At 45.0% G+C, this 21680-nt stretch overlaps 1 protein-coding gene across 1 annotated transcript in view; it reads right to left on the reverse strand.

Moving 5' to 3' along the window:
- Window positions 1–21680, reverse strand: part of MYO15B (myosin XVB) — a 721855-nt gene that overhangs the window by 202423 nt on the left and 497752 nt on the right. The window contains exons 31-34 of the mRNA XM_069654768.1: window positions 18406–18478; window positions 15577–15653; window positions 1534–1610; window positions 20–150 (exon numbers count right to left, since the gene is read on the reverse strand). Of these exons, the coding sequence (XP_069510869.1) occupies window positions 20–150; window positions 1534–1610; window positions 15577–15653; window positions 18406–18478 (358 nt within the window). The remainder of the gene's footprint in view (window positions 1–19; window positions 151–1533; window positions 1611–15576; window positions 15654–18405; window positions 18479–21680) is intronic.

Raw genomic sequence — 21680 nt, forward strand, 5'->3', positions numbered from 1 at the left:
GAGGAAATGGCCTTAGTACCTTGGTAGTTCCCATCTTGTTTGGAGCACACCTCCTGCAGGTATTTGGTGACGTAGGGCAGCAGCGTAGCAGTCGGGAGAAAGAAGCCAGTCAAAATGCTGAGAAGACGCCAGCCGCGAATGCAACTTTCCCTGCAAGCAGAAACACAACCAGGTACAACCCGTTCAAGGGTCACACACCACACAGTGGCATTAAACCGTAGGCAGAACACTTAGGCACATGGAAAACACATACAAGGATCCGACATAAGACTGTAGCTACAAGGAAAACGAGTCTGAGGTGAAACATTGAATAGCACAGACAAAACTTCACATTAAGGGATTCTACAACTCATACATGTATTAAGCAGCTCATACACTGGAAATTTACAATGCACGGTTAGCGATAAAATGCCATCAGGGCTTGGATAGTGAACATATAGGTTAAGCGATTATACCACGGATACAGGAAGCGGTATTTAGAATGCAAACACAGGGAACGGAGACTGGAATACTCATATATGGACGAGGTACTAGAGAGCACATGCATGCATCAGGTATGGCACAGCAAGTACACCAATTATGGGTTAGAAATCACATGATGGCATCTGTTTATAATGCACACAAAGGGTTCACACAGCACATGCAGGCAAGATGGAGACGACAACACATACAGGGTTCACCGCTAAAAGAGCCCATTAAGGGATCAGAAATTAGACAGCACATGCAAGAGTAAATGATTGGAATGCGCATACAAGGCACAGATTTTAAATATCACATATGGGAACAAGAGGCGAGTTACGAAATACAGGGATCAGAAATGAGGCCATGCATAAACGCATCAGGGATTAGACTTCAAATACAGAGACTGGCGATTAGGCAATAAATACAGAAACAAGCGTTTAGCCAGGAGCTATAGGCATTAGGTACAAGGCAGGGCATACATGAATCAGTGATTAACAAGCATTTACGACGGCTAGCTTTCAATGGGAGCAAACACAAAACTATATTAGACAGCAGGTGCGAAACACTGAGATTTGACCAGTGGTCTTGGGCGCACTAGGACAGACAGCAGGACTAAAGCTGTAAGTTAAGCCATCAGACTCAGGGCCCTGGAATCAGACAGTGATCAAGCAGGCAGAGTTTTAGAAAGCTGGCACAACACTATGAGATTAGACAGAATTCTCTGAAAGTAGTCAGAAGGTACACAAGAATTCAGAAATTAGACAGGATGCACTTACAAGACTCAGAGACTAGACTGATATCAGGCTCAAACTTCTGCACAATAGACAGAGCGCAGACGCAATCCTGAGAGATCAAACATCGAGTAGGCTCCAGCCATACAGAGCGCAAGCACATGAAACAGAGATTAAGACTGAGAGCAGGCACGGGCCCAGCTCCCAGAGTTTAGATAGACACCAGGCATTGGTCAGAGAGATGCCACACATTGCAATCACAGCTCTCCGGGATTGGACAGACAGCCTACTAATCATCTCCATGTTGATCACCACATGGCACAGGGTATTGCAGACTCACTTCTTGGGGTTTTCCGTGAGCTGTTTGATGACTTGGCAGTACACTTCGTCTCTAAGCGTCTCCTTCTCCCTGCAAAGCTGGAGAGGCAACACAGAGTTTCACAGTTTAAAACAAAGGTCTGACATCTGTAGGTTAATTAATGCTCATCCAGCTGTCACTGACCAAAGGCCACTAGTGCCAACATCCATTTCCTTAAAGCTATCCAAACTCCATGTAGAACCAATACTGTGCACAGAGCACCCATCCTGTTTAGAGCCACAGATCCTCACATGATTTATTACTAGTCTTTAGCCGCAGGATCTGCAAAGGCATCTTTAGGTGATTCCGAGCATAACTGCAGGGATGTTAACCAGCAGACCAAGAGGAGCCTTCATTCCTCTGCCGGGTCTGCCTGGCAGGTGCTATGATAACTGGTGCTACCTTAACACCCACTGGTACTACGGGTCCACTGCGAGTCCCAAACTCTGGTTAACAAGACATCTAGGGAAACATACTGCATTGTATCAGAAAGTGGGTCCCCTTCTCTCAATCCAATCAGAACCTCACAATGAGGACCCTCCTCCCCGACTGGAATTATAACCTTAATAAGGGTATTGTATCAGAAAGTGATTCCCCTTCCTCAATTCAATCATGAACTCTGATAGCGGTTTTATGATGAAATGTTTTATTTTCTGTGTTTAGTGTAAAGGTCATGTGTGGCTATAGACACTTAAAAAAATAGCGATTCTTTTTTCTCCAATACTATTATCTACTGAGGTGGGTATGGTTTGCTCCAATCCAGCCATAGCTCAGAATGAGTGTCCCCCTTCAATCAGGACTCAATAACAATTCCCCGTCATCCAACTCAGTCAAATAGATTCCCTTTACAATTCATTCAGTACTCCATTAACGCTCTCTGTGCCTCTAATATTATCATACTCCCTGAAATAAGATTCCTCATCCTCCATTTCTGTAGTAGCCTCAGAATGAGGAGCAGTTACTCATCATAGTGACTTCCGTACTCCGAGTCTGAAGTCCTTTTTCCTCCATATTTATGGGAGGTCCCGCCAAGCAGCGATGGGATTGGAGCCTTAGCAGAGCAACATGCACTACACGCCTTGAAACACTTCTCTACAGGCACGTTATAAATGCCACATCATAACATGTCATATCCCCTTTAAGAACTTGCACACAGAGGAGGACTGCATGTATAGCAATGCTCTTGCCATCGACCCCATGTTCCATTCCATCAGTCCCTTTTTCTGTTGAGAGGACCCAGAGGACTAAATACAGTTTTGGGTGTTGAGGGAGTGGAGTCCCTTCATCCATTGAGAGGACTGACTGCAATTTTAGGAGGGTGGAGGTAGAGCTTATGGAGTAAAGGGGACTACAGACTAGGAGTACTGTAGTTACTAAGCTGAGTAACTTTTCCTTACCCCTACATGCCATTCCATCCCCTTTCCTCCACACTTAGAGAACGTACCAGTTATCACTCTTCACTAGGGAAGAGGAACCTACACTGTTGCCATACTGTTTCTGAGGAGTGCTTGTCCAAAATTGATTGACCAATCTAAAGCTACTTTGCAGGGACTAATTACTACGGAAGGCTAATGGGAGGCCCACATGACCGTTTTGCAGATTGCCTTCTATGGTACATGCCTCAGAAAGCCTATTACCATACTGTTTGCCCAAGTTAGCTGAGCATGAAGACATGCAGAGGTAGTCTGAAAGGGACGAAAAGCCTGTCTGCAAATCTGTATGAGGACTAGTTCTCTTGAGATGGAACCTCAGAGTCCTACGGGCACCCAAACACAGTGCAAGACCCTGTCAGCCTCTGTTTGTGGTCAAGAAATAAGACATGAAACAAAACACAATCTCTTGGTTCATGTGGGTCTCTAAAACCACCTTTGCAAGGAAGGATGTATGAGTATGCTGGTGTAATATCTCATGCTTTCGTGCTGGCATTCAGAGAAGGAACGATGACTAACAACACGAAAGCACAAGACAGTTGGAGAGAGCGACGGAGCGAGTGTTGTGGATGGAGACAGTGCTGGCGATCTCTCAATAAAGAGCAAGTTACAATCCATCCCAGACATCCAGTCAATAAGTGACAAGCTCCTACGTCCTGCCCATGCAGAGATCGCTGCACCAAAAACCCACATCAGCCCTCTGTGCCATTGCTATTGCTGCAGCCTGGACCTTCCAGCGGTCCCAGGAAAACCGTAACACCGCTCCCCCATCCTCTCTTACTACCAGCGCCGAATAATTTGAGGAGGCGAAGCGGGGAACAGGCGCAAGCACTGCTTGCTGCACGCTCGAGGAAAGGACCTCTTCGCATGCGCCGGCACGTGCTGCCTCCATAGCGGAAGTGTTGCATTGCCAAGCAACACCCTCACCTATGCAGTGTACGCGACATGAGGCATTGAATGCTCCATGCAGAGCAATATCTCACCTGCCCGCTGACATAGATTGCCTCACTGTTGGATGCTTGTACAAGTGCTGTGAACAGAATAGGATGAAGAACTAGAGATCAACATATTTGTTTCTTATTTGTAACTCGTTCTTTATTCGGAGATCGCCAGCACCATCTCTGTCCTCACTCGCTCCGTCACTCTCTCCAGCTGTCTTATGCTAGTCACTGTTCCTTCTCTGGATACCAGCACGAGAGCACAAGATATTGCACCACTGCACTCTTTATGATTTCACACAAATCCTGGAGTCACAAGGAGAGTGTATCTTTACAATCAAGCATGTTACAACAGTGAACAATTTCCCTAATAGGAATAACACATATCTTAAACAGCATAAACTTAAGCAAACCGTCAACACTTCCAAGCAACAACATTAAATACTTTTCAGCATTTAATATTATTCCACATTTCTAAGGCCTCATTACGAGTATGGAGGTAGCCATGCCCTTAACATGCCCTTAACAAGGGCATGGCTGCCTCCATACCGGGTTCCAGTACCGGGATCTGTGAATGAGGAATTACCGGGTCATTCCAACCTTGAAGGACCCGGTAACTCCTAATTCACAAAACCAATCCCCATTCCCATTTGAGCCCCCACAGGGCTCAATGGGAATGGGGATGAAGCTAATAACGGGCCCGTTATTAGCTCATTGGTCCCCTTGCGGGACCCGCAAAGGACGTCTGGTCTGACCAGACATTCTGTGCAGTTCCCACTAGGGGACCTCGTAATAAGGTATCCCGTAATAAACAGTGCCGGTCCCGTACCGGCACCCTCAATTACGGGAGCGCCATGGCCGTAATGAGGCCCTAAATCTTACTGGAATCCTGGACTTGTGTACTCTTTCTTTGACATGCCATGCAACAGAATCAAGAATCACACTACTTTCAGTCATCTTTTCTGTCAGTCCTCTCTCACTAACTTCTATTCCACTGCTACTTTCACGCATATCCCTACTCCCTCTGCCAGCTCATTAACTGGAATAGACATTTCAGCGCTATCAAGCTCTGCATTGGGCGCTGTTGTGTTGTATCCTGACAGATTACATCTAGGACGTGTTAATGATCTTTCTAACTCCAGGGATAGCTCATTCATCACCACATGCGCCACACGCTCAATTTTCCACATCCTTCCATCGTCACCGATCCTTTGCATATTTCAATCACTATATGGAGACCCGAATACTTGGACATACTCTTTGGCACATTCGCTGGCAGCTTCACTTTTACCCACTCACCTGTCTTGAAATCAGGTTGGAGTAAGTGCAGCAAGCTCAGAAAGTGCACCCCCATCCATTCCTGTGCACTCTGCATGTGAGAGTCCTTCACTGGATCTGTTGTTACAGACATTTAATTTGTAATTCTTTTCCACATCCACTATTGTTTAGAAGGTAGTGAGTTCTCTGCCCTCCAAGTATCTCAAAGCGAGACATATTTGTGGTGGGATGCAGTGTCGTTCTATACGCGAACAGCATTTTTTTAACCACTTTCCATGGCTCGATATCACTCTTAATAGTCAGCCTTATCGTTGATGTCAAAACTCTATTGAAGCTCTTAACCAAGCTGTTTGCTTGAGGGTGATATAAAGATGTCATGCAATGTGCTATTCCACAGGTATTTAGGAATGCCTCAATTTCTGTGGAAATCAACTGCACCCTGTTGTCCGAAATTAGAGTTTCTGGGAGACCCTGGGCCTCATTACGAGTATGGAGGTAGCCATGGTGCTATTAGCACCATGGCTGCCTACATACCAGTCTCCAAAACAACTGGGTTCCTTCAATGAGGAATAACCGGGTCATTCCAACATTGGAGGACCCAGTAATTCCTCCTTGAAGGAACCATTCCCCATTCCCATTTCAGCCCCCAAAGGGCTCAATGAGAATGGGGAGGGAGGTAATAACGGGCACATTACAAATGGCCCGTTATTAGCTCCCTCTTCCCCTCACGGGACACAGAAAGGACGTCTGGTTTTACCAGATGTCTGTTCCGAGTCCCGCAAAGGGAACCTCAAAATAGGCGCTCCCGTAATGAAGGGTGCCGGTCCCGTACCGGCACCCTTCATTACGGGGGCGCCATGGTCGTAATGAGGCCCCTGTCTATTGAAAAGTTCCCTCAGCACCTCAATCACCTCAGCACCTCAATCATTGATGCTGTGGTAATGGCATCCACAGATATTACTTCCAGACATTTGAGAAGTGATCAATGACCAAAACTGCATACCTCCACTCATTCTGCAGAGTATTCTATGGCCCCACCATTTCTATTGCTATTGTGTGCCAAGGTCCATCTGGTGTAGATTAAAGGATTAAAAGAAAATTAAAAGTCTATTATATCGTCAAATAGCAAAATCTGAAGTCTTTTTCCTTTATACTGTGACCGAGTGGATTTCCTTCTAGTGGTCGTCATAACAAAGCAAGTTTCCTGCTCAGCGGCCAAATGTCTCAAGGCTAGTGGCTTAGGTGCCAGAGTGCCAAGGGAAGGAATTATATTGGAGGGGCGCAACACTTTCTTGCCCTGTTGGTGAAGAAGATCCAGGTATATGTGTCATATTTAGAAAGTTGGAAAACCAATGCCTTTTTCGGCCGAATGGGAGCGATGGCACTTTTTGTCTGCTTCTGATGCAAAGTGATCCCAGTGTGATTGCCAACTTTGAGAAGATCTCCACAAGGACCTCTTACTGAACTTCCCAGTCATCATTTGAATACTCAGTGCCCCCCTCTGCATTTTCTGATCCTGCTAGATGGGCTGCCTGTAATGATATGTTGATTTGCAGGGCCCATTCCCAAATATGAACAGCAAGGACACATCGCCTGACTGACTTGGTGCATGAGTGCTTGCTTATTTTAAACATCCCAACCATATTATCCATGAGGAGAATCTTTCACCACTGGAAGACACTCTTGAAGAGCTAGAAACACAACCTTCAACTCAACTCGAGAAAGTTTGTTTTCTGTTGGTTCCTCTTCCTGCCATATGTCATGGAACTGGCGATCTTCCAGAGTGGCCCGCAGCTGGAGAATGAAGAACCCATTTCCATGGTTAGGTAATGTTGAAGATCCTGAAAGCAGGTTCGTATCAAGAGCCGCCCCTTGTCCATCCACCATAGGAAATCCTCTCGGAGCCAGGCTGGAATGTGAATTGGCTTAAACTGAGGGTCCTTGGTTGATCCCAATAAGCCACCAAATGAATCTGCATGGGGCATATTCAGAGTCTAGCCATGGGATCAGGTAGTACATGAAAGCTATGGGCCCAGGAAGGCAATGGAATCACCAGGAAGATGTCTAATTGTGGGATAAGAAGAGATCCATTGTGTCCAGCAAATCCTTGACTCTCTGTTTTGTTGGAACGAATCTTGCCACTTTTGAATCCCAGAAAGACCCTATGAATTCCACTTTTTGAGTAGGGACTAGGGAAGACTGTTTAGTATTGAACGAGAGACTCTGGTTGAATGAGGTCTATGAGGAACTTTAGCTTGAAAGCCACCTGTGGTGGTGATGCTGACCTAACCAAAATATTGATGAATTCCCTTCAGTTAAAGGGAGACTGCTAACACAGCCATCAGCTTAGTGAACACCCCGAGACCAAACAGAAGGACCTTGTACTAAAGAATTATTTTTTTGCTGTTAGAGAACCAGAGGTAACGCTGGTGAGTGGTCATGTTTGAGCATGCAGGAATGCACCTAAGAGGTCCATGGCAACCAGCCAGTCGCCTGGCTGTACAGAGGGCTAATGTTGTTATCTTGAAGTTTTCTTGGAGTAAGAAAAGTTTGAAGGAGGAGGCGTCCAGAACCTCTCGAATGCCTGCCCTGTTCTTTTTTGGAACGGCAAAGAACCTCAAATAGAAGCCTGACCCCATCTCTGAAACTGGTACTTCAATCAGCAAATATTTCATGCGCTCCTCAAGAAGAGGCTCTGAGCCTTGTTGAGTGATGGTCTGGGAAGAAGGGGAACACAGTAGCCTCCGCCCATCACCAATAGAACAAAGTGTCACTGCTTATTTACTTCTAGCTGTGGAGATAACAAAGCCTGCCTCCAATGGTTATGCCATGGACTTGAAGTCTTGTGTCCTTTAGATGGCTTGGGATCTGAGGCGGGCAAAGCCTGGGAATAGAAACCGCTTGGAGAGGGTCGTGGTTGTTTCTGTCATGGGGCACATGGAGACCATTCTGGATGATGGTGCTGATTATGAAACCCTATAAAACCTCTCAAGATTTTGAATTGAAATGACTGACTCTGCTGACTTAAGGCACCTGGCTTTGCTGGGGCCTTCATGTGAGATGCTGAGGGCTTAGCTGTCTGGGCAATTGTTTTCTTTTTATTCAGTTCTTCATCCATATCCAGCCTGAAGAGTTCGACACCATTGAATGATAACTCCAAGATGGGCTTCTAGATGTCAGGTTGGAATTTTGTGTACCTAAATAGGGCCCTCATACAAAGGGCAGCGTACGGCCATGCCTCGAGCTGTGGTGTCCAAATGGTGGTGTGAGGCCTCCATTAGATCTTGAGCCACCTACCATGATTCAGCTTAGCCAGAACAGAAACACGCTGCTACTCAGGTGGTAGCAGGACATCATCATTGCCTAGATCCTTCCAGAACTTTGCTGGAAACTCAGTGCCGCATTTTGATAAAATGTATCCGTGACATACAAGAGGTGGTCTTCAGGCCCCTCTGGCCCATGGGATGTATGGGATGTAGAGGACGAGGCCTGACATTTACCAAACAGGGTTGCAGCAGCCACTATTGTAGAATGAGCTGGGGGTTGCCCCATAATGCAAAGGTTTTCACTGGTTAGGACCCTGTAAGGAAGATCCGCCTTGTTGGCTACAGTAGGAACCAAAGCAATTTCATCACCTCCCTAGCCACATCGGACAGGGCTGAAGATGGATGCCCAACTTATCTGATGATTTAAAGACAGTGCTGAGGATAGCAGCCCCTCATCTGGCTGAAGACTCTGAAGGACTGCGATTATCAAGCCATCCATCAGTCCTTGTATCCTTTGCAGGCATAGGGCCCTCATCTGGGCTGTCTGCAGCTGCACCCGGGCCCCTGTGTGGATAGTCCACCAGAGAACCAGGTGAAAACAATGGACGAGGAGGATCTTTGGGCAGAGGTGGCGGAGAAGGAACTGTAGAAGCAGTGCTGTACAGACCGCAGAAGGTAGTGGAGGACCCATTGAGGTCACAGGTGTAGAACCATGTGGGCAGGGAGCTTGGGCATCACCCAATGAGTTTACACCAGACGGTTGAAGGTTTGGCAAAAGTACCATCCACATAAGACCTTTAAAATATTGCCTCACATGATGGGAGTGCATGAGGTCCTGGAACCTCTCCAAAAACCGATCCTCGCTCGAGGATTGACCTTGGGAAAAACCTCCTGATGGGGGCTGGGTTGCTTCTGGATGCCGGCTGCTGGGTGACATCATAAGAGGCAGATTCCAATATCCCCTCATAACGTGGGACCTATCCACATGAGGAGAGCTTCAGGAATCCGGCAGGGTGGCAGTGGTAAAAATCTGTCTCCCAAGCAGGTTGTCTGCCTGAGGCTGCTGGAAAATTAACACTCAGTAATTGGTCCAGGTCAAAGCCTGAAACAGTTACTGCGGAAGGGCGTCATTGTGGTCCACAGCTGTAGTGCGGCAGTGGGAACCATGAAGGCCATAGATCACCCTCAAAGGAGTTGGTGTGCAGGACCTGCCACTACCATAGGTCCTTTACAGCCCTCAGATGAAGTGCCGGTATGCAGAGTGGGATGGGCCTTGAAACGAATCCCAGAGCGAGGCAAATTGCCCTCTGGAAAAATGTTTGCGGAATGGGCACTCACAGAGAGCAAAGCCCCTTAGTACCACAGATTGGTAACACATCCCAAATGTCCCTTGGTTTAACTAATGGGTTACTGGCTCCTTGCGTGCCAGTAGATTGGAGGCTTGCCGTGACAGGCCCAGCGAGGACGTGGAAAGGAATTGCCTGGTTAGGGTGCTGAAGGAAACATTTGCTTACCTTCTTGGAGGTGATCCGGGGAGATGAAATGAAGATCTTCTCCCATCATGCCAGTCTGTATTTCTATGTCTTTTGTGAAAGCATGTCACATAGTGTTCAAGTGACCCAGCGCCAAAGAGGGCCCAGGGCAAAGCGGTGCAAACAAAAAAGGGACTGAAGGATGGAACGAAGGGGCAGAGACAAGGGTGTGAAACCCGCATCCACGTGCGCATTCAAAAAAGGGGAAGCATATGTTACTCTGCTAAACTTCCAATCCTGTCCCTGCTCGGTAGACACTCCCTTAAGTATGGAGGAAAGGGGACAGGATGCAGAAGTACAATTATAACTTACTTAATGCCTTATTCCTCCGACTTCCAAGCGCTGTAATTGTAAGTGTTGTTATTACATAACGTAATGTTAGTCAATTTATCAAACGCTTAAGGATGAAGGTATGATGTATGTAGGTAATTTCTATAGTGTCCGCCTAGCTAGAAAGCAATAGTGTGCTGTGGGAGTAGAGAAAACAGTCTTGGCTGTGGTGGGTTTCGAACCTGTGACCTGCAGATTGAACACAGCTCTGGGAATTAAGCATTTACTTCAGGGGTTGATCTTTTCTCAGTTACAAATTCCTTCTTCAATCACTTTCAAATCAAATTCAATCGCAGCCTCAAAAAGAGATTCCCCTGCCTCCATTTCAGGAAAAGTCTCATTCAATTGAAGCCAAAGAAAAAGAATTGTCTCCCCAGCCAAGCTGCAACATACCTGACTTCCCAAATACCATTAACTTCCTCAATCCAACAATTGTTCACATCCCCCAAGACAGCAGTAGCTCGTTCAGTGTTCAGTATCCCAGATGAGGCAGGTGTCAGGAGGGCCCCCGTGATCCAAAGACAGACGGGACACCAAGATGGAGCGTAAGTACTTGATTATAGTAATAGTATAGTAATACAACTAAAGTGTTTTCTTCAGATTGTCCATTTTCCCTCCTCCTGCTCTGCGCTACTTCTTTCCTTTTCTAAGTTTTACATGTGTTGCTCTATATGTTGCACATAGATGCATCTTTTGCTGCTAGGATTCAGCTCTCAGGAGATCGCCTTTCCATTCAACCATTACATATTTTAGAAGTGATTTAGCTTGTCTAGGTTAACAGGAAAAGAAGTTGCATATTTGTGTGTACATTTCTGCACATGTAGTTATAGTTTTCTGCCCAAAGGGGTATGTGTCACTATACAGTTCCAGGGCAGGACTGTATGGTGGAGCCCAAGTCTTCTATGTGGAGAAGGTCGAACCCCTCATGTTGCTTCCCCGTGGTCATCTCAGTGGCTGGGAGCAAGGTCTCTGATTAAGCGGAGTGGAGGGAGAGGTTAGCAGGCCCAGCCCTATCAACCAGACTAGTCCTGCCCTCCTCAGTGCCAGGACACATGCACTTATCCCCACCCCCTTCAGATCCACCCCTGCCCCTGCCAGCCAAAGTCTCTCCTCTCCTGTGCAAAAGTTAAATTTCTCTAGTTCCTCACCCTCTTCTGACTCCCAAGGGTAAACCCCCCTCCGCCTCTATTACCACTTTCTTCAATGCACCACCACTATTTCCTCTTTGGATAGTAATTACTTTATCCCAACCTCCTCCTCCTTCCGTTCTGCTCCTTTATGCTCTGCACCTCCTCCTCCCATTCCTGTGGATACTGCTTCCTCATGAACTTCCTCCTCTAGGTTCTCTCAAGCTCCTTCTTACGCTCACCATCTTCCTCCTGATGTTGTACCACTGACTCTTCAAATGTAACTATCCACCTCTTGATGTTTCGCCACCTCCTCTCTGACTCCCACTTGGGTCTTCTCCAATCTCTTCCTTAACCTCGTTCTTGACTCTGTCCCCTTCCTTCTAGGCTCCCCCCAACAACTTTGCTCCTATCACCTTCAGCAATTCTTCATGTTACCTTCTTTAACTTCCGTAGGGAAATCCTACTCAGCACACTACACTAAGGATATAGTACACTGCTCACTAAACTCCACCCACCCAAGGATATTGTGCGTAGCTCACTAAACTCACACCCAGGGATATAGAATCTTGCTCACTAAATTGGGACCAGGGACATAGTTCTCTGCTCACTAAAATCACACCCAGAGATATGGTGCCCTGCTCATAAAATTCACCCCAGGGATACAGTGCTCTGCTCACTAAACTCACATTCTGGGATATAGTGCTAAACTCTTTCTTCCACTGTACGCTCTTACCAACTTCCTTTTTACTTCCCACTTCTCCTTCAGTCATCTCATACTAGCTATTGTCCATGTTCTCCTCCTCTCCAGCTCTCTGTCCACACCATCTGCTCTCCTCACCAGCGCTTCACCAAATGACTGTGCTAGGAGCTGCTTTCATACTGTCTTAACCCATCCCCTGGGCTGGCTTCCAGTGTGACAGGCGGCAGCTGTAACGGCAGGCGAGAGTATGTTCTGATTGGTAGTTGGTACCTCCTTCCTGTGCCTTCTTGGGGGAGAGTCTCACTGCCACAGAGACTGTAAGAGACAGGGTAGTGATTCTGGATTTCACTACGGTGCCTGAGTTCCCTTTAGCTGCCTGCTGCCTGTCACCTTCCCTCTACGTGGGTAGGTAGGGGATTTATAAAGCTGAGAAAAAAATGCACTGTCTGACATCATCCAACCTTCAGTTTAAGAATGTTCAGTCACACGTGGGCCGTTTATGTTACCAATGGTGTGACATATATTGTGACACTCATTCTGCAAAATGTGGATATGGCCCCCTGATATTCATGCCTACTAGAGACACAAAATGGCCTTAAAGAAAACTGGGGCACCTCTATACTACGCCTGCACCACCGGGGCTACTGAGGTGTCCATCGCCCCTATCACAGCCAGAAAGGACTAACTGGACTAACAGGCCATTCGGCTTCTCTCTGCACATTCCTAGGGTATACTGTAACAAATAGGCTAAACTGACTATGCTGTCACTTAGTCATCCAGATGCTGCCACAGGCCATATTGTCACCCACAAGAGGAGCTGTTATATATTTGCTGCTATTGATGTGTTACTCAGTGGCTAACACAAATTAACGGGTCATTCACTCAGGGAATTATGGGGATAGATGACCCTGCACGGAGCATTTTAGACTGTAACCAATACCCACTTGTTCTCTCCTGTGAGGAACTTGGAAGAGCCCTTCACAGCCAAAAGCTGGGGAAGGCCCGCGGACCGGGTCCCAATAGACTTCTATACTACAGAACCAGGAATTTGGATTCCCTATCACACCAAGCTATTGATTACAGACCTCAAGCATAATGTTGTACCGACCTTGTGGACTCAGGCTGAGTTCCAATCCATAAAAAGGCCCATAGAGAATTGCAGATAATTACCGCCCCAATATCTTTGTTGGATGCAGGAGGTAAAATCTATGCTAGATTGATCCTTGCCCATCAGGAATCTTGGATTATTGATAATCATATTAATAATCATTGCCAAGCTGGATTCTGTAGCGGTTTGAGTACCATTGATCAAAGCCTTCAGTTGAGGTTAATATGTGATAAGTATGCTGTACTAAAAAAGAAGTGTTTATGCCCTCTTTGTCGAATTCGGACAGATTTTGAGACAGTACCGAGGAGTCGATTGTGGGACATCCTTTGTGGTCTTAACATACCCCCGCAGACGTTGTTCGGTGGGGCACTGATGGAAGCATGACTCAATGCATTAAGACTGAAAAGGGAGTCGGCCAGGCATGCGTACTCTGTATTTTCTTTAATGGAATAATTACAGAATTGCTATCTTCCCATTCAGATGCCCCAACGTTGGCAGGAGACAAGATTCCTGTCTTAATGCTTGCTGATGACACGGTCTTACTGTCTCTAACACTTGTAGGCATTGGCAAACAATTGAAAATGTTTGTGGATTTCTCTAACATAATTTGTTTGGCTCTTAACGTCTCGAAGACCAAATCCATGATTTTTAGCATTGCAAGAAAGAGGAAACCCAGAGCATTAAGGTTAGAACTGGAAGAGGGCCCTATTGAACAGGTCGATTCTTATGATTATCTGGGTATGAGGTTAATGTCGTCTTGTAGTTGGCGCATGCACTTGGCTGTACAGCTGCGCTGTCTCGAGTTTCACTAAATAACATGGAAACGACACAGTTCATATTTCCTTAGAAGCCTACAATTCCCAAGCTAGGCAGGTTGCAATTTATGGGGCGCAGCTATGGGGACAAACACGTTCTGTCCCCTTATCCATTGTGGAAAATAAGTACCTGAAGACCATCCTTGGGTTACCTTACACTGCACCCAATCTGTCTGTATTCTTAGAAACAGGGGTGCAAGACATTGAATCAATGTGTCGTTTGCTGCCGGTATATTACTGGGCTTGCTTATGGTTGAATGATTCTTTGATCAAGTTAAAAGAAGCAGCATTGGATGTTAAATTTCAGGATGGGGACCCTTCGCTCCGATGGTTTGCCCATATTAAGGAAGAATTGTTTACCCTGGACTTGGATTAGTACTGGCTAAGGAACATAACTAGTTCAGCTAAGGCAACGGTTAAGTCAGCTTTCTTGCTCAAGGTTGATCGTGATATAAGCTCTAAGACAGAAGGATCCTCGCTCATGATTCACTTTTGGAATGGAAAGCTGAATCAGGGGTACGAGAAGTACTTAGATTATGCAAACCCAAAATTCGAAAGAGCGCTGTATAGGAAATTTCGAATAGGGATCCTCCCGATTGCTAGCCTTTTCAATAAATGGAACAACTTGGTATGTCCAGTATGTCCACTTTGTGGGTGTTCCAGTGAAACCTTGGTTCACTTCCTTCTTATATGTCCTGCCTTCTTGACGGCAAAGAAACGCTATTTAAAGCTGCTGTTCAGGGTCCGAGAGGCCATGTCGATATTTACCAATTCCAGTGATGTTCTAGCAGTCCATTCAACATATCTTGTGTGGGCCTGGAGGCTAAGACAGAAGAAAGTACTCTAAAGTTGTCATATCATACTCCTGATAATGTTGTATGCCTTGCTTAGATCTTAACCTGATTGACCGAGTAAGCATTGTAGCGTTGTTATTGGTCGGCAACATGTATAATGTATTTACTTTGTGCCATTGGGTCATGTATTGCACAAAGATGTTTTGTTACTGATATTATGAAACTTTATGTAGCTTTTATGGGTCTTATTTGTGTTTTAGCATTATTGTATGTGTGTATTTAATTACTTTTATGGATTCTATGACTTGAGATGTAATGTTAATTGCATGCTTTAAAGGCATTGTATGTCAAAATAAAGCACTGAAATGGAAAACAATGAAAAGAAAATCAGGGCGATGGGGTTCTGCAAAATGTAATGAGTGGCTCCTGAGATTAATCACCACCAAGAGACATAAGAAGGCCTTTTGGCCATGCTGGGGGGCATCCTGAACAGTGGGAGCTCACCTTCATTGCAGAACCTGCAGGGGTGCCTTAAAATCCCTGTTCGAAAGCCAAGCCTTCAGTCAAAGTCTGTGCCAACACCAAAGTCCAATTGCCATTTACAGGCTTTCCTTTCACTCAGACTGCTGTCTCTCGCAGATCAAGCAAGGTCAGGCTACCACTTATATATAAAGCTCTTACTCACATGCCTTGATGCCACTCACCTGTAGGACCTCGTATACACACACAGTGTCATCTGGGCTCCTGTGATGTTGTTGGTCTCCCATAAACCTCATCATAGCTGTAAAATATTAAAGAGTAAAACAGACAAGGCACAAATACTTGGACATGAACAAAATAAGAACAGGATGGAAGCATTGTACAGAGACAAGCATATGCATTCCTTAGTGAGAATCATTACTGGAACATTCATACTCTTCCAAGTAAGACTAAAGAAGTGGAACAATTGAGAATCGTTATTAGAACCTTCATACTCGTCCCAGTAACAGTCAAGGGAAAGAGGAAAGTGAGAATTATTTTGAGAGTCTTTCTAGCTGGCCTAGCCAGGGAACAGAGTGCACATTGTTTAGAGAAAAAAACATTGATAAACAAAGTTAGAAAAAAGTCTAACTTCGGAAGGGAAAAGTAAGGTGTCAAGGTCATGATAGAGAAAATGAAGAACCCTATTTCTGAACTGTGTGAAGGGGTCAGAGTAGTTGCCAAGAGTTACCTACGATTAGTTAATAGGGTGAATGTGCTGAAAAGCAGACCACAGCAGAAGGAAGACATTCTCCTGTGCCGTAGTTTATTTTGATAGTGGTAGGGACAGAATAGATTAGCTTTGGACAGAAGATAGATCTTCCTTTTGGACTCACCGACGACTGACAGACACCCTAGTTAGTTTGTGTAAGGTAGGGAAAACCCATAGTTTAGGGATAGTCATTTCATATTGTTCAGTAAAAGTCCTATAATGGAAGAGAGTGGGATTACAGCAACCTGATACAAAGTTGACCTGCATCATAAATTCCACAAAACCTACAACCAAAATAAATAGGTTAGTCCTGAGTTTTCATGTCTTGATTCCTGAAACCATTCACCCTAGTCAGAGGAGTGTAGAGGGGAATGACTACAAATTCCTTAGTTCCTGACTCCAATGGATACCGGGGCGGGACAAGGTTGTTCTTAGTTTAGGCTTTTAAATTGACCCCCTGCCTCCTGGTTTCACAGTTTACATGATTCCACCAGCTAATTCTTGGTGGAAAACTGGACTAATTGTCCTTTCCCTTTTCCACTATGAAACTATGACAAAGAATTCCAACTCGTCCTTCTGAATTATTCCAATGAACCTATCGAAATCCATAGGGGGGAAATGTTAGCATAACTTGTATATGAGGCACTCAGACCACAATTCTTGGGTCATGAAACCAGTAGAGAGAAAAGTATAGAAAGTTTGGTAAAGCTAAAGCTAGAACTCTGAGAAACCCCCTCTGAGATAACAACATTTTCCTCTAACTCAGAGGAAGCACTTTCTCCCAGCGAGGTTCAACTAGAACCTAACACTGTTCCAAATAATACAGAGTCTGGTTCTTTTACACGACTCGAGGGGGTCTCTTCCTAGACAGGCGGGGAAAACTCTGAGAACCTCGATGGGAAACCTGGGGGAAATTCTCACCAAGGTGAATTTGTCGTGGAAGATAAGAGAGAGGGGGGAAACCAACTTATTCAGAAGATGGTAATTGATAAATCGGAAGTGGCGAGAACATCTCAAGGAAATAAGGAAACACTCATATCTTACCAGAAAAATAATTGCAAAGTAATGCCCAACACTTATAGTCCTCCCTCCCTCTTACAAAGGAACATACGTGTTATTCATGTGAGCAACAGTGACATATTACTAAACACTGTCCACTAAATCTTTTGTCTCCTCCTTCATTGGTGCAGAGAAAAGATGTAGAGATAACTCATACGGACAGGTAGTAGGAGTATTTTCCCAAGTGTGAACCCGGCTGAGGGATGCCTGCAAAACGGGGTGAAGTACGATACCCCCATGAACATTGTGCTGACAAGAGTGAACCCCGGCTCTGGGATGTCCACAGTAAAAGATTGTTTAAAAAGACATTGGGCCTCATTCCGAGATTGGAGGTAGTCATGGCGCTATTTGCGATGTTTAGTCACCTTAAACAGATACCCATACAAACACTCATAGGTGTTCTTTTTTTTTTGCAACACAAAATATGTTTCGATTTTAATAAGTTTCCTATGGATTTGCTAAACTCCATTATACTTTCCTGGTTGCCTCAGTAACTCAGGCTTTGCAGGGTCCTCACTTAATCACCCAAACCAGCATTGGAAGAGAGTCGCATAACTTGATGTAGCCAAAGATTGTGAAAAGTCACTTGACTTTGCTGGTGTTAGGCAAGGCCCAATCTCTGCCACAAATAAGCACCCAAAGCTACAAACAATCTCACACACAGGGTACGAGTTTGGTGCTCCCCAAGCACAACAAACGAGGTGCACCCATTCAGTATTTCAAAGTGAAGCAACACATGCTATGTTCCACTTCCTTGCTAGCTAAAAAATGCCATAGCACGTCATGGCACCAGTGTCTGGCATCCATACCTGCCGTTAGGGGCACAGGGCAACATGAACATTAAGGCTATGAAATATTTTATGTAGGACTTCCTCAAGAAAAGAGGTGCAGTAGATGCAGCACAGAGACACTTCCACATTCTATTTTAAACAAGATCCCTTCTTTGCACCGAACGATCAATGACTCCCCAAAGTGAGTTGTCCCGCGAGTCTATATTTCTGCCTCTGTTTTCACGAGCAGTAACCAGAGTTGTCCAATCTGATGGAACAGAGATCTTTAAGGGGGAACCTATTCCTCTCATTGGCAACATGTCCCCTTCCCTCTACACAGCCGCAGACTTACTGAGTGATGCGCACAAACAATGGCTGGCATAATCTATATAACACAAACATACATACGCCTCATACAGATGGAGAAAAACCAATATATGTTATGTGAAACACACACACCTAGAGTGACTTACTCATGAAGTTGTTGGTGGCAAGCTCGTTCAGTTCACTGTCTTCATAGTAAATGAGGGACTCCTGAATTGGAACCTGCAAGAGAGAGCAAGAAGGAATGAAAAGGAGGAAGTGGATGGGTCTGGGTGTGGAAGGCAGTTTAACGGGAAATAGAAAGGTTGGAGGTGGGGCGTGACAGTGCAGAAAATACACCAATGCTTATGGGAAAAGCAATTTGACTGTGTGTGGGTCCACATATTAAGTGTGTAGAAGTAATGCGTTACATACCTGTAACTCTCCAGTACCTGTAACTTTACAGTAGTTTGATAACACTGGCAAAAGTCTGTGAGGGTGAACCAGATTAAATGGTCACGTCATGCTCACTTCTGTAGCTCATAACAGATTTGAGGTATTTTGGAATCTGAATTGCGCAGGCCTACGTGTCATTTTCTTGGTCCCAGCGGATGGCTAAATCAAGCTGTCCATGTGTGCAACTAGGTAATTGGCATAACAAGCGTGCCAGAGTCATGAAGCCCACAAGTCCCTGGAACCAACAGGCTGATGCTGATTCTTTGATCTGAACCTAACTCTTTTCTTGAGGGATTCTGTAAATTCTAGGGGAGGAAGAGTCAGACCAGTCTGGGTCCCTGAATCACTCCAGTGAACTACAAGTTCTGTCTGTGATAGACTTGAGGTGGACTTCTGGCCCCCGGGACCAACCCCGGTTGTAAGGCTTCTCCAACACTCCAGGAGGTAAGTAGCTTTCAAATGTTTGAGGAATGAAGCTTTTTCCTAGCCAATCAGGTAGACCAGGGTAACCATAAATAGCTTCTGCTCTCAGGTTAATGGTCACAACTGCAGTGCCGAAGAGTCAAGGTGCAGATTCTAGAGAGAATTGGACTCATTTTACCACTATTCTTATAAATGTATGACATTAAAGCCTAATTAGAATGTGAAACCAGACATTGGTCAGGCCCATTACCGTGAGCATATCTCTCTGCAGGAGTGGAAACATCATCATTAGTACATGGGTCCTCAGTGAGGAACTAGATGGAGAAGAACAGAGCTGGAATTAATGGAAAACCCACTATTTTCTGCTCCAACTTGAAGAACTTTCCAGAGAATCTTGATTCAGTCTTTTGAGAGGGAACTAAATCTTCTTCTCCCAAAATATCTGTCTGACAATAGTGGAAAGGTGGATGTAAAGGGGTAAGAGAGTGAGGACAGATAAATATAATCTTTGCTCACCATGAATACAATTTAAGGATCTAGAGTAATTTGTTTCGATTGTTGAAAGATAAGGGATGTTCTGCCCCTTTCTAGGAGAAGTGCAGTTTGATCAGAGTATGAATGGGCACTGATCTCAATAGTGGGTCTGTTTTGGTTCTTTGTGTCTGTGTCATATAGGTAGAGGAGGCAAAGAACCTGTTAGCTAATATTGTACACAATTTCCTGTTTTTTCTGTATGGCAAGCATCCTTATTTGGTTCTCTTCCACAAGCAAGGTGCAAAGAGTAGGACAGTGCATACCAGTATGAAAGAAATGAAATGTTTCTGGCAGGCACAGAGGCCCTACTATTAGATTTGGATGCAATATTACAGAAATTCAGCATTCAGTCATCCCGGTTTCTCCTTAGGGAGATCACAATCTGTGGATGGAGAAATCGTTAAGCTCCCCGTAAACACATCTCACCCTAATAACCTGAGCCTTTCTATAATCTCAAAATCTGTTACAAGCTGAATTACTTTCTCACAGACCCATTGATGGGTCTCTCCCTTCACTCACAGTGGCCAACAAAGGACACAGTTGTTCAGATGTATGGAAATATACACAGGCTGATTCGTTAATTGGAGACCTGCATTTGGCCTACAGAACTTCAGAAACGGTTGAGTACAATGGAGCTTTTTCAATACACAAGTAGCAACCAAAGCTAATCCTATTACCCCATTGTAAAAGAGTCTAAAGTTTTATACTCAAAGGTTGAAGGCAGTTTCCCCAACATGAAACAGACTACTCTGAACGTCAATCAATCAGTTAGTATTTATATAGCACAATGCCTTCTCCATTGGTATCAGGGCGCTCAATAATACTGTAGGAAAGAACAGAAAGATTTAAGAAAATAAATAGGTCTTGAGGTGAGCTTTAAAAAGACTAATAGCTTTGATCTTATGCAGATCTAGTGGGAGGGAGTTCCAAAGCCTAGGACCTGCCACAGAAAAGGCATGGTGGCCACAATGCTTTAGGCGATACTTTGGAACCTTAAGCAGGAAATTATAGGCAGAATGTAGCGATCTACCAGGAAAATAAGGGATAACCTTTCCTGTAAGGTTTTACTGCCTTTACCTTGTCGTGCCCAGCGCAAAATGCACAGAGACTTGAACTTAATACGAGAAGCAACGGGAAAGCAGTGCAGTTGGCATTGAGCTGAAGAGACTGGCTCGTCGTAGGGAATACCTTTGGCTGTACGAACAGCAGCATTTTGTGATACCTGTAGCCGGTTGATCACATAAATTGGATGAGCCAAGAGGATGGCGTTGCAGTTGTCGAGACTACCGTTTATTGTGGCAGCAACAACCGTAGCATGAAATTGATTAGGAATCTACTGTAAGATTTTCTTTAACTGTTTCAGTTGAAGAAATCCAGTGATGCAGATGGAGCTAACCTGAGCGTCAAGAGAAAAGGATGCAGAAAGCTTCACCCCAGATTTATCACCACTTCTATGGGTGTTTGCAGAGGGCCAAGATCTGCTGGCCAGTAATCGGGTGTCCAGAGCACAGATGAGGCTGGGGAGCCCAACCAGTAGCACTTCAGTTTTCCCTCCATTTAGCTTCAGCCAGTTTTGGCCCATCCATCTACTGACCTCTTCAAGACAAGTTTTTAATCTCCTTGCTGTGCCACCTTGATCTAGGTCCAAACCCAAAAACATCTGTGTGCCATCAGCATAACAGAAAAAATGAAAATCAAAAGAACAAATAAGGTGAGCCAATGGCTGAACATAAATATTAAAATGTATACTGGAAAGTGCTGAACCCTGGGGGACCCCACATGTAACCGCTACAGGGGATGATCTAAAAGATGGCAAAGAAATAGACTGCTTTCATGAATATATCCAAAAAGGATACAAACCAGTCATAGGCACTACTGGTGATACCAAAATGTGTGCAATCTGGACAAAAGAATCATATGATCCAAAGTACCGAAAGCGGCGGACAGGTCAAGTAAAATAAAACCTGCCACACCACCTTGATCTCAAATCCTAGTTAGATCATCTAACACTGAATCCAGTATGGATGTGGTG

The sequence above is a fragment of the Ambystoma mexicanum genome, chromosome 3q (assembly GCF_040938575.1).
Source record: "Ambystoma mexicanum isolate Mex_15411 chromosome 3q, UKY_AmexF1_1, whole genome shotgun sequence".
NCBI lineage: Eukaryota > Metazoa > Chordata > Amphibia > Caudata > Ambystomatidae > Ambystoma > Ambystoma mexicanum.